Source organism: Oncorhynchus gorbuscha, linkage group LG15, assembly GCF_021184085.1.
Source record: "Oncorhynchus gorbuscha isolate QuinsamMale2020 ecotype Even-year linkage group LG15, OgorEven_v1.0, whole genome shotgun sequence".
Lineage (NCBI taxonomy): Eukaryota > Metazoa > Chordata > Actinopteri > Salmoniformes > Salmonidae > Oncorhynchus > Oncorhynchus gorbuscha.
The window spans coordinates 66578606-66596197 of record NC_060187.1 but is presented as its reverse complement, the minus strand read 5'-3'; the positions used below and the strand labels follow the sequence as shown (position 1 = coordinate 66596197).

General features: G+C 44.2%; 2 protein-coding genes across 2 annotated transcripts in view; one reads left to right on the top strand and one right to left on the bottom strand.

The window, feature by feature from the left end:
- Positions 1–313: 313 nt before the first annotated feature.
- Positions 314–7793, top strand: decr1 (2,4-dienoyl CoA reductase 1, mitochondrial). The gene is made up of 11 exons (XM_046302370.1): positions 314–425; positions 1339–1538; positions 1643–1700; positions 1822–1908; positions 2031–2178; positions 4278–4375; positions 4704–4708; positions 5894–5966; positions 6116–6262; positions 6525–6587; positions 6863–7793. Exons 1-11 carry the CDS (start codon positions 342–344, stop codon positions 6920–6922), a joined length of 1023 nt encoding a protein of 340 aa, XP_046158326.1. The 5' UTR covers positions 314–341; the 3' UTR covers positions 6923–7793.
- A 4554-nt stretch (positions 7794–12347) lies between these two features.
- LOC123997169 (calbindin-like) overlaps positions 12348–17592 on the bottom strand; it is a 21282-nt gene continuing 16037 nt past the window's right edge. Inside the window, exon 11 of the mRNA XM_046301295.1 lies at positions 12348–13314. Within this exon, the coding sequence (XP_046157251.1) occupies positions 13183–13314 (132 nt within the window). The 3' untranslated portion in view covers positions 12348–13182. The remainder of the gene's footprint in view (positions 13315–17592) is intronic.

Here is a 17592-nt window from a genome sequence, read left to right as displayed (position 1 = left end):
AAAGATGGGCAAACGTTGGTTAAAAACTGTCATGCAAGGTTTACGGTAACAGATCGTCATCATATCATGGACCTTAACATTGACATGCGGAAATAGGGTGATCATATGAAATATAAAATATTTAATGGTTTCTTTAATGACGACAACATCAAATTGAATATGTGAATGAAAAAATAAGAGGGATATTGCACTAACCACGAAAGAAAAAGTGTTAAAATACGTAAAATGACCCACGACAGTATGACTAAGATCATGGAACAACCTACTTTCTAAACAATAACCCCCCTCCCCTTCTTTACCTTACGGAAATCAGGGCAAAAGTCAAATCAAATTTTGAAACCATGGCGTCCACTTTACTGTGTCGGGTGTCGTCAATATTTACAACTGATTTAACCTTGCCGTTGAAGAGTCTTGTCTACAGACGGGTAAACATTGCCACCGAGATTAATGCAATAATTCACAAATCTTATTAAATCTTATTAAAACTCTAATGTGATGTGTAAGTTAGCTAGCTGCTAGTTTAGCAGCAGGTTGTTGTTAGTTGGCTAGCTAATTGTTAGGTGTGCTTCTATGGGAAAGCTGTGCAGCGTCTTAAACATAATTTCCGACGTTGACAGACATTTGTTCCAGTGTTCTGCTACAGATAAATTGCTAAGAAGTGTAGGGACAGTTGACGATATGACCACTTTTGTGATGTTCATGCAAGAGCACATACTAAACTAAATAATAAACCTGTGTAGGCGGCTTGCTGTGTGTTCTGACAGCCAGACATGTAAGCATCTCAACCTTTCACCCAGTCCCCTCCACTGGGAATGTGAGCACCCCCACTGTTGGAGGAGTAGAGTGCAGTGCATCAGTGGTGTTTATCAATATAAGTAATTGCTCTTACTAATGCATTTGTTTGACAGGAAAGACAACTAGTTTTTAATTCAATGGCCTCTATGCTACTTGTAGATGTGCAAGTTCAAATATAGCACACGTTCTTATATAGCGCAGGAGAACAGCAAGCCTGGGGTTTTTTTAAACAGAAAAAGCAGCATCTCATGGCACAACGCCTCTCCCTGTGTGACCGAACAGTACTTGTGTGTATTTACTGACATGTATGTGTAACTGATAGATGCACACACACATGTTAATGTGTTTATCCAAGTCTTTTTTTGTCTGTAATGTATTTTTCTTTGTCGGACCCCAGTAAGACTAGCTGTCACCATTGGTGTCGGCTAATGGGGATCCTAATAAATCAAATCAGAATCTCTGACTCGCAACATCCCTTTCAGCTGGTTCATTAATATGAGTTTTTTTTTGTTTTTTGTTATCCCATTTACTCTCCTTAAACAGTTGTTCAGCAGTGGGACCAGGGCATTGAGTGAGACTGGACCCTCCCAGGCTAAATTCTTTCCTGCAAATGAGGGATCAATGCTGCTCCCTGGGACTTACAAAGGCAAAGTGGCCTTTATCACAGGAGGGGGAACGGGGTTGGGAAAAGGCATGACCACAACACTGTCAGCACTAGGGGCAGAGTGTGTCATCGCTAGCAGGTAAGTGGAAACTTGGTAGTCAGTCGGGCTATAAATCCCAACACTACTGCTGCCTTCTTGCACTCACAAATTAGAAAGTGACACATTTTTGTTGTAATTTCTAGAAAACTGGATGTTTTGAAAAAGACTGCAGAGGAAATTACAGCTCAGACAGGAAATAAGGTACTACTACTGATCAGTTACCCACATTGAATGCATTCATTATCCAAGAGTTGTAGATACTGATAAATCAGTATGAACTCTGCTTTAAGTTGTGTTTGATACTTCAAGACTCTATCTGCAGGTCCATGCTGTGCAGTGTGATGTTAGAGATCCCAAGTCAATTGAAGCTGCTGTGGACCAACTGGTAGAGGTAGCTGGTCTCCCTGATGTACGTAGGTACAGATCAAGGATGTTTTGTCTGAAAAGTGGTATGCTTCGTTGTTCTAGATGTACTGGCCAATAATACTCCAATTGCTTGGTAAATATCATCCTCCTCTCTTGTTCCTTTAGGTGGTGATCAACAACGCTGCAGGGAACTTCATCTCCCCGTCAGAGAAGCTGTCTGCCAACGCATGGAGGACCATCACAGACATCGTCCTGAACGGCACGGCCTTCGTCACCCTGGAACTGGGCAAGAGGCTGATACTGGCCGAGAAGGGTAAACACCAGAGCCGTCTGATGGAGCCCATAAGCTCAGATCTAGGATTAGCTTTCCCTCCCCATTTATTTGTGTTGTAATGTGTAGTGCTGCCAACAGGGGGCAGTAAAGATTCACCATTTGCCTACAACTCCTGTACATTTGATCCTTAGTAGTATAACAAGTGAGGATCAATCCAGAACATTGGTGTGGATGCATGTGCACCATGTCTATCTGTTTTCTATTTTAAGTGTGTAATATTGACAGTGATTGAGCCTCAATATGAAATGCTTGAGCACTTTTCCATTCAGTTGGTCATAGTCCAGCATCCCTCCCCTTGTCCACTGCCCTTTTGCCCTAGGCTCCTCTTGGCTTTGCGTGCATGCACCCTCTCATTCCTTCAAATCAAATCAAAATCAAATGTATTTATATAGCCCTTCTCAAAGTGCTGTACAGAAACCCAGCCTAAAACCCCAAACAGCAAGCAATGCAGGTGTAGAAGCACGGTGGCTAGGAAAAACTCCATAGAAAGGCCAAAACCTAGGAAGAAACCTAGAGGAACCAGGCTATGTGGGGTGGCCAGTCCTCTTCTGGCTGTGCCGGGTGGAGATTATAACAGAACATGGCCAAGATGTTCAAATGTTCATAAATGACCAGCATGGTCAAATAATAATAATAATAATCACAGGCAGAACAGTTGAAACTGGAGCAGCAGCACGGCTAGGTGGACTGGGGACAGCAAGGAGTCATCATGTCAGGTAGTCCTGAGGCATGGTCCTAGGGCTCAGGTCCTCTGAGAGAAAGAAAGAGAGAATTAGAGAGAGCATACTTAAATTCACACAGGACACCGGATAGGACAGGAGAAGTACTCCAGATATAACAAACTGACCCTAGCCCCCCGACACATAAACTACTGCAGCATAAATACTGGAGGCTGAGACAGGAGGGGTCAGGAGACACTGAGGCCCTATCCGAGGACACCCACGGACAGGGCCAAACATGAAGGATATAACCCCACCCACTTTGCCAAAGCACAGCCCCCACACCACTAGAGGGATATCTTCAACCACCAACTTACCATCCTGAGACATTCCTTATCGTCCTCTCTTTTTTTTCTCTCCTTTCTCTGCTGTCTCTGGTCAAAGAGAAAATGATATGTAATGGGAGGATAGGAAAAGCTTCTCATGCGATGTTGTGCCATATTTATAATGTGTGTGTCTGAGTGCGCGTGTGTGCGTGGATAAGCTTTAATATTCATGTGAATATCCCAGCCCTTCTCTGATTACTGTGGCTTTTCCATCTGCCCTCAACACTGCAATTAGGCTAATCACAATTAAGCAATTACCTTGAAGTACAAAGACAAAAACACGCCATCACACTAGGGGCACTATTCAATCTGAACTGATGTTTTTCCAAAACAGCCATTCTTCCAACAGTGCAAGAAGGCATATTTGAATTGATACCCAGGTGTCTGTTCTTCTTTCACACTATTAGGATTATTCTATTGCAGGGGTGCGCAATCGTTTTGTCTCGAGGGCCACATTGGGATTTTGAAATTTAACGGAGGGCCGCACTTTTTTTATTTGATCGATTTGTTCGTCAAAATCAATTTGTGAGCCTAAAATAAGAATTTTCCCTGTTTTATTGGCTACATAAATCTAAATGTGCTTTTATCGCAGTACAAGAACATTGCTTTGTCTTCTCACCACAGACACTATTTATTCTGCTATCATCTCCTTCAACTACTCCTCTGACTTCTTGATGTTCCATGTATGTGTAGTAGCGTCGTTTGTTTTATCAATCTAAAGGTACCCTGACTCGTTAAATCTATTGCAGTGTAATCTGGCCCACAACAGCCACCATGTTTTATGAGCTTTAGTGTGCTGCATGTAAAAGCCTATAGAACTGTACAATGACTAACCGCTTCTCTCAGTTCGTTGGAGGAACAAGTCAGCCTATGACAGTCTAATGAAGAGATTGATGAATTGGTCTAAACTGGGATCAGTTGTAAATTATAGGGATATACATGATAACACATATTGCTGGGCATATACTGTGCATATATTACAGTTGGAAATATTTTTGTTTCTTTGTGGTATTTATGTACATTGTGTTTGTAGGTGCTGCGTTTCTGGCCATCACCACCATCTATGCAGAGACCGGCTCTGGATTTGTGGTTCCCAGCGCGGCTGCCAAGGCAGGAGTGGAAACTCTGCATGTAGGTATTTCAAAGGAGGCACTACCATAAAACCTCAGGATCTGTTTCCCTGTCCTAAACCATCCCTATCACTATTGCACCCACCACACGTAGACATCCACACTGGCCTCATTTGAAAAGATTTGGCTCTCTCACTCATCAAACGCCTTATGAACACTAATGCATTTTTAAAGAGATGCAATCATTAGCATAACGAAGGTCCAGGAACATTTAATTAACATTAAAGTGTGTCTTTCTCCCGATCCCCCTCCAGTAGAATGTAGACGATAATAAAGACGGCTGGACTCTGTGCGTGTACCTTGTTCTTTCACAGGTGTGAATCCAATAGTGTGTGTGAGAACCCAACTTAAATCCTGAATAGGACCGACACCTTTCATGTGAAGACAGGGATGCTCTTATCAAATGAAGAATACACCTTCTTAATGAATCTCGGGAGTGCTTTTACCGAAAGAAAGATCCCACTCAATATTAGTCCCTTTCAATTCCATGGAAAGAGTTAATGACACTGAAAGGTTTCCCCATAAACCCAGGGGACTGGGAATGATAGATGGGGGAACTATTTGTGTCTCACAATCACGTCCCTTTTTTACCTTGATATGTTTGACGTCCTATACAAGTGACCGCAGTGTGTCTGTGTGTGTGTGTGTGTGTGTGGGTTCCAGACTAGCTGGAATGCCATTTAAGGTTACGCTTGAATCCAAAATAAAGGAAACACTTGAGTAAATGAGGGATAAAGTCTATTGAAAGCAGGTTGCTCACCCAGGTGTGGTTACTGAGATAATTAAGCAATTAACATCCCATCATACTTAGGGGTCATGCATAAAAATGCCTGGTTGTTCAGTGACGTTGAAAGAGGGGTCTCAAAGGAGCATACTACATGTATAGTGGCATACTGGAGAGTTACCTATAGCTGGTCTTTTTTTCTCTGTGAATGAGCGATATTATCTGATAATGCACCCCCCCATATGAAATCGCTCACACCAAAAAAGTGACCCCTCTATTTTGTAAAGGCAGCAGCAGCCAAATTTCTTGCTCATTTATTGCGCCCGGCATCTCAGGGGAGAGCTAGCCTATTTTTAGATCCTATTCTTTCATTACAGTTTTTTGTGCGGAGGGTTTCAAGAAACTAGAGGGAATGAATCAATTCAACAAGCACCACCCTCGGCGCCTCTCACTATAATGTTCCCAGAATGACATGGAATGAAAGCACTCCTGGCATCTACTTTTTGGCACCCCAGCTTTTTCTGTATGAATAGTTGAGATGTATTTTGTTTTTAGGTGCAGCTAGTTACCCTCCAATCATATTAGACTCAGACTGAAGGCCCCATTATGAGTGACTACCTATGAGAATATTTAGGAGGTAGTGCCTAACTCTTATGCCCAAGTCTAAACAGATTACTTGAGCCTGCACTAGGCCATCTTTATTACTACATGCAGTAGTGGTAGTTCTTTTTTCTTCCTTTTTTTTGTGTGTGTGTATTGTATGTATATGTAAACAAACTACTGTTTGTTTCTCAGGTCTCTGGCTGCGGAGTGGGGGAGGTACGGCTTGAGGTTTAATGTCATCCAGCCAGGACCAATCAGAACCAAGGTAACACACAACTCTGGCATGAAACTTTACAAATATACTGTGTTGATATATATTTTTTTAAATAATAAAATGGCTTAAATCTTTCTGGTTTTATCTTGGCTTGTAAATGTGTAATTAGCTATGTTTTATGACCTCTTCTCTTTGTGTAGGGGGCCTTCAGTCGTCTCGATCCCACGGGCATGTTTGAGAAGGCCATGATCGGCAGGATACCCGTGGGCAGGCTGGGCACGCCCGGAGAGATTGCCAACCTGGCAGCCTACCTGTGCAGTGACTATGCCTGCTGGGTGTCTGGAGCGGTAAGAGAATGTGTGTCTGTTTTGATGAGCTAAGCAGGCAGTGGAGACCAATCACTATGTTAGCTGAATGCCTGCCTTGCAGAATGGGTATCTGGAAATTGCAGATTGCAGTAAGTCCTTCTCTGTAAATGGCATTCCAAGTGCACTAGGGTTAGGCGATGTAGGTATAGGGATGGACTATAGCTAAGGGGAAAATGATGACTCAACATCCACATATACCATGATATTTTCTTTAGTTGTGCCCATTCTCTTCTATTTGCAGATCATTCGAATGGACGGTGGAGAGTATGTCTCCATGGCAGGAGAATTCAATGATCTGAGGAGGGTATGTGCTGCAACTAACTTTGCAAACCCTGTTCCACTGTCGAGACCGGAAGTTTAACACTACAAAATAATATGAACATAGAATGATAATTTGATAGCATTGCTACCTTTTGCATAATCTCTGTTCTGTTATGCAACTAGCTATTGATTCCGTAACAAGATTGCAAGTGAGCTGTTTCTGGTTGAGGAAATCGGCCACATTTTATGACAGATGTTAGTTTATGGATATGTGGGTCAGGTTGTGCTAGTTTTAACTTTGTGTTTTGTGTGCGTCAGGTCACTAAGGAGCAGTGGGCTATGATGGAGACCATGATCAGGGGCACCAAGGGATCCTAAGAAGTCAAGATGGGAACACGATACTTCCGGGGCAGCAGGTAGCCTAGTGGTTAGAGTGTTGGACTAGTAACAAAGGTTGCAAGATTGAATCCCCGAGCTGTCAAGGTAGAAATCTGTCGTTCTACCCCTGAACAAGGCAGTTAACCCACTGTTCCTAGGCCGTCATTGAAAATAAGAATTTGTTCTTAGCTGACTTGCCTAGTTAATTAAAGGTTAAAAAATGTATATTTACTAACTCTCTACCACTGTTAATGCTCCAGGGAAACACAGATACTGTACACACAGACAATCCTTCCCTCTGTTTCTGACCTAAAACAGAGATTATACCATGTCAGGGAATATGGCTACAGGATCGACACACACACACAGCCTTCTATACAAACACCATTCTCACACACTCACTTAACCTCAAGCCTTATTTCTCATTGCCTAATGGACAAATCGACAGGATGGGGACAGTAGGGAAGCATTTGAAGAGAAAATGGCTTCATCAGGAGGCCAACTATTTAGAGGAGGTTTGAGAGAGAGAGAACCTCATCATCTTTTCGTTCTCACTCGGTCTGAGATTCTACTGGCTACAGCACTCCCTGGATGAAACTGGCTTCTTGTTGGTTGAAAAACCTGTCCGTTCCTACGATTGACTTGGTATTTTGCTAGTAACATTTATCATTTGTTTTTACAATGATGCCTTGAAAATAATGAATTCTGTTCTTTTTCAAAAAACATGTTTCAATGGCCTATCTAAGTTGACGTCCATTAATGCTATTCAATGCTGTTAAGTGTTTGTCTTGTGCTCTGTGTGTACAATACGTGAGGTTTACATGAATATGTCTGTGTGGAGTATGTTGAATAAAAGACAGTAGACCTTTTATATCTCTGACGCATTCTTTAAAAATTCTCAGTCACCTAATGTTACATGGAGCGTTAGATGGATTGACTCTATTCATTCACTCCCAAGCTACTCTATCATTATTTTAGGTACTCTGACAAATCAATAGTCTAAACACGGACATAATCTTATGTGGATCTAATACACTGCTAAGCTGTTAGAAATAAATAACCTGAATGAGCTGTTCTTGGTCAGAAGTGCGATTTGTAGCAAGTTGAAAAGCTTGTCGAATGCATAATCATTGATGAACCGTTTCAATTCTTCGTAAATGTGTTTTAATATTCTTTGAAGTAATCACTGATGTGCCAAGGCTTCATTGGTGAAAGTAAAAAGATAAACATCCTTCACGCATCCAATCGCATACCGATTGGTTACTTCAGGGAAGGACGTGATGTATTTTGACAACTTTGGAATTGGACCTAAGCCTTTTAATGGTGCACCATACGTGACGCTAAATGAAAATGTCGCCAAATGTGAAGTAGCCCATGTCTCATTGTTAGGCATAGTTGTCTTACTGTGATGTGTAGGCATTGTGCCAGTGAGCTTCTCTACAGAGGAACAGAGAACCCCACTCCCTCCCATCTCTATTTGTATTGTGCAAGTCACACTACTGTTGTTTTTCATACTCTCCATTTCCTCCCTTTTCTACTTCCCCCTTACCTCACTTTACCTCCTTTAACTATTTTCCTTTCACCCCTCTTCCCCCTGTCTTTCTGAACCCCCTCCCCCACTCATCCTTACATTTTCTATTTTATTTCCCCCCCTTCCTGTATTCATTAGAGCAGTGGAGCCACAAAGCCTTCTCTTACAGTTGGAGCGTGGTGGATTTTCACTGTTCTGCCACCAGACCTTGTCCTCCTCCACTGAACAGAGGGCGCTGGACAGTGTCTGATGCCATAGGACAAGCACAACGGAGGAAACATCCTTTCAATCCAACACAAAGCACCAGTTCACTGACCCTCCTGCTAAAGCTGTGTGTATGTGTCTCACAGTGTTGGAGTATATCCAGGATAAACACTATTACTCTGATTGTGGTGTCAGCAACACTTAGCTGAGAAAATGAAATGTGGTGGAGTTTTATTTACCTATCCTATGAGGTTTGTGGAAATGTCCAATTGAAAAGAACGACAATTTCATCTGGTTATTCCTTTGTCATCTTTAATTGTGTTGAACCAGTGTCCAATTTGTTTGCAGAATCTCCTTTGGCCATGCTTTTAAGGTCAAGGGTATGCCTGTTCTGTGTCGAGGGAAACAGGCATCAACGTATAGAGTGGAACAGTACCTTGCTTTAATTACTTACAATTAGCTCTCCCATAATGCAGCCTGTTCCCCTCTTCCTACTTCATACCCCTACCCTTTCACGTCCCAGAGTTCCATTAGGCACATACAGAAACACACACTTCACACCGGCTACATTTAACCTTTATTTAACTAGGCAAGTACATACTGCAGCTAACCTCAGATAAGCCATCGCTATACCTTTACCAACTCGGCGAGAGATGCCAGCAGCTGCCCAATTAGGAGATAAAATCATCCTGCTGTCTAAACTCTCACTGCCTAATGCATGGGGGACAGAGGACTGAGCAATTCCTCCACTCAGTGCAGGGATTTCTAAGGTTAATGCTTCTGTCTGTCATAAAGCAGCATGTAACTTCAAGTGCCCCTGTGTCTACAGACATCTCCTGGCCTGGGCACCAGACTGTTTCTGCATTCAGCATCACTGCATTATTGCAACGACAAGTTGGCCAAAGCAGAAACAGATTTGCACACAGGTTAAGGAAGTTCCATCTGAAGTGTCCTCACCTCCCCCTGTAAGCACATCCCTCCAGTGCTGTTCAACCTCCACTGGCTCCCAATATGCGCACGCATTGACTTTAAAATCCTGGTTCACAGCTACCAAGCTATCCACAACTGCGGAGCCAAGTACCTGTCTGACCTCATTCTACCCTCCTACCCCACACACACCTTTCGAACCTCCAGGTCCGTACTTGTTCAGCAGCCCCACTGCAGACAAACATTTATGGGTGGCAGGGTCTTTCAGTATTGCAGCTCCCCGACTGTGGAACTTACAGTCAATGTCAGGGCTGTAGAGTCTCTCGTTTAAGGCACAGATAACTGCTGTTCAGAATAGCTTTCAAATACCTATGTTAATTCTGTTCTCCTGTCCACCAGATCTGATGACACCTTTATATAACTTTATACAGTGGGGCAAAAAAGTATTTAGTCAGCCACCAATTGTGCAAGTTCTCCCACTTAAAAAGATGAGAGGCCTGTAATTGTCATCATAGGTACACTTCAACTATGACAGACAAAATGAGAAAGAAAATCCAGAAAATCACATTTGTATGATTTTTAATGAATTTATTTGCAAATTATGGTGGAAAATAAGTATTTGGTCACCTACAAACATCAAGATTTCTGGCTCTCACAGACCTGTAACTTCTTCTTTAAGACGCTCTTCTGTCCTCCACTCATTACCTGTATTAATGGCACCTGTTTGAACATGTTATCAGTATAAACGACACCTGTCCACAACCTCAAACAGTCACACTCCAAACTCCACTAAGGCCAAGACCAAAGAGCTGTCAAAGGACACCAGAAACACAATTGTAGACCTGCACCAGGCTGGGAAGACTGAATCTGCAATAGGTAAGCAGCTTGGTTTGAAGAAATCAACTGTGGGAGCAATTATTAGGAAATGGAAGACATACAAGACCACTGATAATCAGAGAGCTGGGACCAAAGTAACAAAGCCTACCATCAGTAACACACTACGCCGCCAGGGACTCAAATCCTGCAGTGCCAGACGTGTCCCCCTGCTTAAGCCAGTACATGTCCAGGCCCGTCTGAAGTTTGTTAGAGAGCATTTGGATGATCCAGAAGAAGATTGGGAGAATGTCATATGGTCAGATGAAACCAAAATATAACTTTTTTGGTAAAAACTCAACTCGTTGTGTTTTGAGGACAAAGAATGCAGAATTGCATCCAAAGAACACCATACCTACTGTGAAGCATGGGGGTGGAAACATCATGCTTTGGGGCTGTTTTTCTGCAAAGGGACCAGGACGACTGATCCGTGTAAAGGAAAGAATGAATGGGGCCATGTATCGTGAGATTTTGAGTGAAAACCTCCTTCCACCAGCAAGGCCATTGAAGATGAAACGTGGCTGGGTCTTTCAGCATGACAATGATCCCAAACACACCGCCCGGGCAACGAAGGAGTGGCTTCGTAAGAAGCATTTCAAGGTCCTGGAGTGGCCTAGCCAGTCTCCAGATCTCAACCCCATAGAAAATCTTTGGAGGGAGTTGAAAGTCTGTGTTGCCCAGCAACAGCCCCAAAACATCACTGCTCTAGAAGAGATCTGCATGGAGGAATGGGCCAAAATACCAGCAACAGTGTGTGAAAACAGAAAACGTTTGACCTCTGTCATTGCCAACAAAGGGTACATAACAAAGTATTGAGATAAACTTTTGTTATTGACCAAATACTTATTTTCCACCATCATTTGCAAATTAATTAATTATAAATCCTACAATGTGATTTTTGGGATTTTTTTTTCTAATTTTGTCTGTCATAGTTGAAGTGTACCTATGATACATTTACAGGCCTCTCTCATCTTTTTAAGTGGGAGAACTTTTTTTTACCTTTATTTAAACAGGCAAGTCAGTTAAGAACATATTCTTATTTTCAATGACGGCCTGGGAACAGTGGGTTAACTGCCTGTTCAGGGGCAGAACGACAGATTTGTACCTTGGCAGCTCAGGGGTTTGAACTCGCAACCTTCCGGTTACTAGTCCAACGCTCTAACCACTAGGCTACGCTGCCGCCTTGCACAAAGACTAAATAGTTTTTTTGCCCCACACACACTGAGTATAACAAACATTAGGAACACCTTCCTAATATTAAGTTGCAACTTGCACCCCCCTCTTTAACCCTCAGAACAGCCTCAATTCGTCAGGGCTTGAACTCTACAAGGTATGCTGGCCCATGTTGACTCCAATGCATCCCACAGTTGTGTCAAGTTGGCTGGATGTCCTTTGGGTGGTGGACCATTCTTGATACACACAGGAACTGTTGAGTGTGAAAAATCCAGCAGCGTTTCAGTTGACACAAAGCGGCATGCCTGGCACCTACTAACATTACCTGTTCGAAGGCACTTCAATCTTTTGTCTTGCCCATTCACCCTCTGAATGGCACACATACCCAAACCATGTCTCGAGGATTAAAAATCCTTCTTAAACCTGTCTCCTCCCCTTCATCTACACTGATTGAAGTGAATTTAACAAGTGACATCAATAAGGGGAGCACAGCTTTTACCTCGATTCACCTCGTCAGTCTACGTCAAGGAAAGAGCTGGTGTTCTTAATGTTTTGTGCGCTCTGTATATATGAACTTTTTTTTGTAATTTTCTTCAGCGCTATTCATATTAAATGAATTATTATTATGTTTCATCCATATCATTCTTGACATTGTCAATTCCCCCCTACGTCAGTCAAATAGCAACACAGCGATGCACACAGTTGGGGTGTAAGGTAGTTGTTAAATTGAGTTTTTATTACATCTTACACAGTGTTTCTGGTGCCCAGCATGGTGGGGCATGGCATTGTTTACAGTGCAAAAAAAGGTCCATGTAGCACATCAGAGACTGGCACCATCGTTGTACACAGGGCAGGTCAGGGGTCATGGGGGTTAGGCTACACAACTCTGAGATACGTGCTTGATCATTCAGTAGTATCTCCATACAAGGCTAGCCTTCAGCAACTAACATGCACTGCAAAACAATATATAGCTTAAAATTGTCTCACATCACGGAACTGTTCTTCCGCTATTTTCTTTATTTTTAATTTCCATGCACCACATTACAGAAACATTTTAGTAACGTATTGCTTAGGCTACTGGAGGGATATAATTATAATAAGTTATTGTTACTAGTAGTTTGACTACTTGGTGTAGAGATATGAATTAACAATACAGTAAACATTGTTGTCACTGTTCAGTAGGGGACACACCCTCTCTTTCAGCCAATGAGAGGTTGGAGTATGTAGTGTAGAGAAGACAAAGTACAGGGACTTTCAATGGTGGTATCAATCTCATTGTTACAAAAATCTGTACATTTACAAAGAGTATAGAAACAAAAGGTTTGAAAAGTATGTGACACCCTATGTCTCTGATAATGTGCCCTAGCTACACACACACTGTCACTGGCAAATTGACAGATTTATTGAAAGAAAAGCAAAAACTGAAATAAAAATACACCCTACGTTTTTGGAGTTTCAAGGTACAGTATCTTTAAACACTTCATGAGTGATGGGAAGGGAGGCAGGTCGGAAGGGGATGGAGGGGGTGTGGTTAGGTGGAAAGAGGAGTGGTTTATAAGGGGGCAGGGGCTGAAATGTCCTCAGCACAGAGCACTAGTGCTAGCTCTGTCCTGTACAGCTTGCCCCCGTCTGATAGCGCCATAATGGCGGTCTTATATGTGGGGATTTTGTTGACTTCCAGCACCTGTCGGAGACAAGAAACAGATGCAGACATCCAACTTGTCATTTTCATCCCTTGACTTTTACAGATTTGACATTGACCCTACTTTTTCATTTCAAAATCCCCTGCGGCTATGAGATGGTCGCTGGGCCAAAGCTTAGCTCATAGAGATGACACAAATTATTTGCACAAGAAAAGAGGAGTAGGCTCTACACGCAGGTCACATATGGCATTGATATATTGACATCCAGAAAACTATTTTTAAAGTCAGCTGTCAAGAGTGAAAGAAAGAGAGAGTGAAAGAGAGAGAGAGTGAAAGACAGACAGACAGAGAGACAGAGAGAGACAGACAGACTGAGAGAGAGAGACAGAGAGACAGACAGACCGAGAGAGAGAGACAGAGAGAGAGTGAAAGAGAGAGAGAGAGTGACAGACAGACAGACAGACAGACAGACAGACAGACAGACAGACAGACAGACAGACAGACAGACAGACAGACAGACAGACAGACAGACAGACAGACACAGACAGACAGACAGACAGACAGACAGACAGACAGACAGACAGAGAGAGAGAGAGAGACAGACAGACCGAGAGACAGAGAGAGAGACAGAGAGAGAGACAGAGAGACAGACCACAAAATTAGGTGGAAACTGAGCTGCACTTCCTAACCTCCTGCCCAATGTATGACCAGAGAGACACATGTTTCCCTCAGATTACACAGATCCACAATGAATTCGAAAACAAACCCAATTTTGATAAACTCCCATATCTACTGGGTGAAATACCACAGTGTGCCATCACAACAGCAAGATTTGTGACCTGTTGCCATAAGAAAAGGGCAACCAGTGACGAACAAACACCATTGTAAATACAACCCATATTTATGTTTATTTATTTTCCCTTGTGTACTTTAACCATTTGTACATTGTTACAACACAGTATATATACATAATATGACATCTGTAATGTCTTTATTGTTTTGAAACTTCTGTAACATAATATGACATCTGTAATGTTTACTGTTCATTTTTATTGTTTATTTCACTTTTGTATATTATCTACCTCACTTGCTTTGGCAATGTTAACACGTTTCCCATTCCAATAAAGCCCCTTGAATTGAATTGACAGAGAGAGAGACAGAGAGAGACAGAGAGATTGGATATCTGTCCAGTTCTAAGCATGCTCTCATGAGTTTGTTTGAAGAGGTATTGTGATTGTCCTCAGGCCAATCATATCACCACAGGCAACAGACGAGGCCCTCTGTGATATTTGAAGTCTCAATGAAAAACTAAAATATTTGTTTGGACTGTTCAGACCTAGATTCAATCAGATCCAGCGTTAACCATTGAAAGCTGACACCTGCATAGCTGTTGTTTCAGCCGTGTGGGTTTATTACCAATTCAACTTGGCGCATCCAATGACAATGTCCGCGATAAGTTAGATAACACTGCTACTCCTACTGCTCTCTCTTCGTCCGCCCACGTGTTCTCGCACACCCCGAGAGCTTCTGGTCAGCGGGGTGGTGGCATAGGGATCCTTATCTCTCCCATGTGGTCATTCTCTCTTTCTCCCCTTACCCATCTGTCTATCGCCTCCTTTGAATTTCATGCTGTCACAGTTACCAGCCCTTTCAAGCTTAACATCCTTATCATTTATCGCCCTCCAGGTCCCCTCGGAGAGTTCATCAATGAGCTTGATGCCTTGATAAGCTCCTTTCCTGAGGACGGCTCACCTCTCACAGTTCTGGGCGACTTTAACCTCCCCACGTCTACCTTTGACTCATTCCTCTCTGCCTCCTTCTTTCCACTCCTCTCCTCTTTTGACCTCACCCTCTCACCTTCCCCCCTACTCACAAGGCAGGCAATACGCTCGACCTCATCTTTACTAGATGCTGTTCTTCCACTAACCTCATTGCAACTCCCCTCCAAGTCTCCGACCACTACCTTGTATCCTTTTCCCTCTCGCTCTCATCCAACACTTCCCACACTGCCCCTACTCGGATGGTATCGCGCCGTCCCAACCTTCGCTCTCTCTCCCCCGCTACTCTCTCCTCTTCCATCCTATCATCTCTTCCCTCTGCTCAAACCTTCTCCAACCTATCTCCTGATTCTGCCTCCTCAACCCTCCTCTCCTCCCTTTCTGCATCCTTTGACTCTCTATGTCCCCTATCTTCCAGGCCGGCTCGGTCCTCCCCTCCCGCTCCGTGGCTTGACGACTCAATGCGAGCTCACAGAACAGGGCTCCGGAAGGCCGAGCGGAAATGGAGGAAAACTCGCCTCCCTGCGGACCTGGCATCCTTTCACTCCCTCCTCTCTACATTTTCCTCCTCTGTCTCTGCTGCTAAAGCCACTTTCTACCACTCTAAATTCCAAGCATCTGCCTCTAACCCTAGGGAAGCTCTTTGCCACATTCTCCTCCCTCCTGAATCCTCCTCCCCCTCCCCCCCTCCTCCCTCTCTGCAGATGACTTCGTCAACCATTTTGAAAAGAAGATCGACGACATCCGATCCTCGTTTGCTAAGTCAAACAACACCACTGGTTCTGCTCACACTGCCCTACCCTGTGCTCTGACCTCTTTCTCCCCTCTCTCTCCAGATGAAATCTCGCGTCTTGTGACGGCCGGCCGCCCAACAACCTGCCCGCTCGACCCTATCCCCTCCTCTCTTCTCCAGACCATTTCCGGAGACCTTCTCCCTTACCTCACCTCGCTCATCAACTTATCCCTGACCGCTGGCTACGTCCCTTCCGTCTTCAAGAGAGCGAGAGTTGCACCCTTCTGAAAAAAACCTACACTCGATCCCTCCGATGTCAACAACTACAGACCAGTATCCCTTCTTTCTTTTCTCTCCAAAACTCTTGAACGTGCCGTCCTTGCTCAGCTCTCCCGCTATCTCTCTCAGAATGACCTTCTTGATCCAAATCAGTCAGGTTTCAAGACTAGTCATTCAACTGAGACTGCTCTTCTCTGTATCACGGAGGCGCTCCGCACCGCTAAAGCTAACTCTCTCTCCTCTGCTCTCATCCTTCTAGACCTATCGGCTGCCTTCGATACTGTGAACCATCAGATCCTCCTCTCCACCCTCTCCGAGTTGGGCATCTCCGGCGCGGCCCACGCTTGATTGCGTCCTACCTGACAGGTCGCTCCTACCAGGTGGCGTGGCGAGAATCTGTCTCCTCACCACGCGCTCTCACCACTGGTGTTCCCCAGGGCTCTGTTCTAGGCCCTCTCCTATTCTCGCTATACACCAAGTCACTTGGCTCTGTCATAACCTCACATGGTCTCTCCTATCATTGCTATGCAGACGACACACAATTAATCTTCTCCTTTCCCCCTTCTGATGACCAGGTGGCGAATCGCATCTCTGCATGTCTGGCAGACATATCAGTGTGGATGACGGATCACCACCTCAAGCTGAACTTCGGCAAGACGGAGCTGCTCTTCCTCCCGGGGAAGGACTGCCCGTTCCATGATCTCGCCATCACGGTTGACAACTCCATTGTGTCCTCCTCCCAGAGCGCTAAGAACCTTGGCGTGATCCTGGACAACAAACTGTCGTTCTCAACTAACATCAAGGCGGTGGCCCGTTCCTGTAGGTTCATGCTCTACAACATCCGCAGAGTACGACCCTGCCTCACACAGGAAGCGGCGCAGGTCCTAATCCAGGCACTTGTCATCTCCCGTCTGGATTACTGCAACTCGCTGTTGGCTGGGCTCCCTGCCTGTGCCATTAAACCCCTACAACTCGTCCAGAACGCCGCAGCCCGTCTAGTGTTCAACCTCTTCCCAAGTTCTCTCCCGTCACCCCGCTCCTCCGCTCTCTCCACTGGCTTCCAGTTGAAGCTGCATCCGCTACAAGACCATGGTGCTTGCCTACGGAGCTGTGAGGGGAACGGCACCTCAGTACCTCAGGCTCTGATCAGGCCCTACACCCAAATAAGGGCACTGCGTTCATCCACCTCTGGCCTGCTCGCCTCCCTACCACTGAGGAAGTACAGTTCCGCTCCCAGCTCAGTCAAAACTGTTCGCTGCTCTGGCTCCCCAATGGTGGAACAAACTCCCTCCACGACGCCAGGACAGCGGAGTCAATCACCACCTTCCGGAGACACCTGAAACCCCACCTCTTTAAGGAATACCTAGGATAGGATAAAGTAATCCTTCTCACCCCCTCCCCCTTAAAATATTTAGATGCACTATTGTAAAGTGGTTGTTCCACTGGATGTCATAAGGTGAATGCACCAATTTGTAAGTCGCTCTGGATAAGAGCGTCTGCTAAATGACTTAAATGTAAATGTAAATGTA

Bases quoted from the DNA above. Each gene is read 5' to 3' on its own strand.
- decr1 (XM_046302370.1), top strand. From the start codon at position 342: ATGGCGTCCACTTTACTGTGTCGGGTGTCGTCAATATTTACAACTGAT. The intron at 2,179-4,277 runs GTAAACACCAGA...TTGTGTTTGTAG, and splicing joins GCTGATACTGGCCGAGAAGG to GTGCTGCGTTTCTGGCCATC. The intron at 6,263-6,524 runs GTAAGAGAATGT...TTCTATTTGCAG, and splicing joins CCTGCTGGGTGTCTGGAGCG to ATCATTCGAATGGACGGTGG.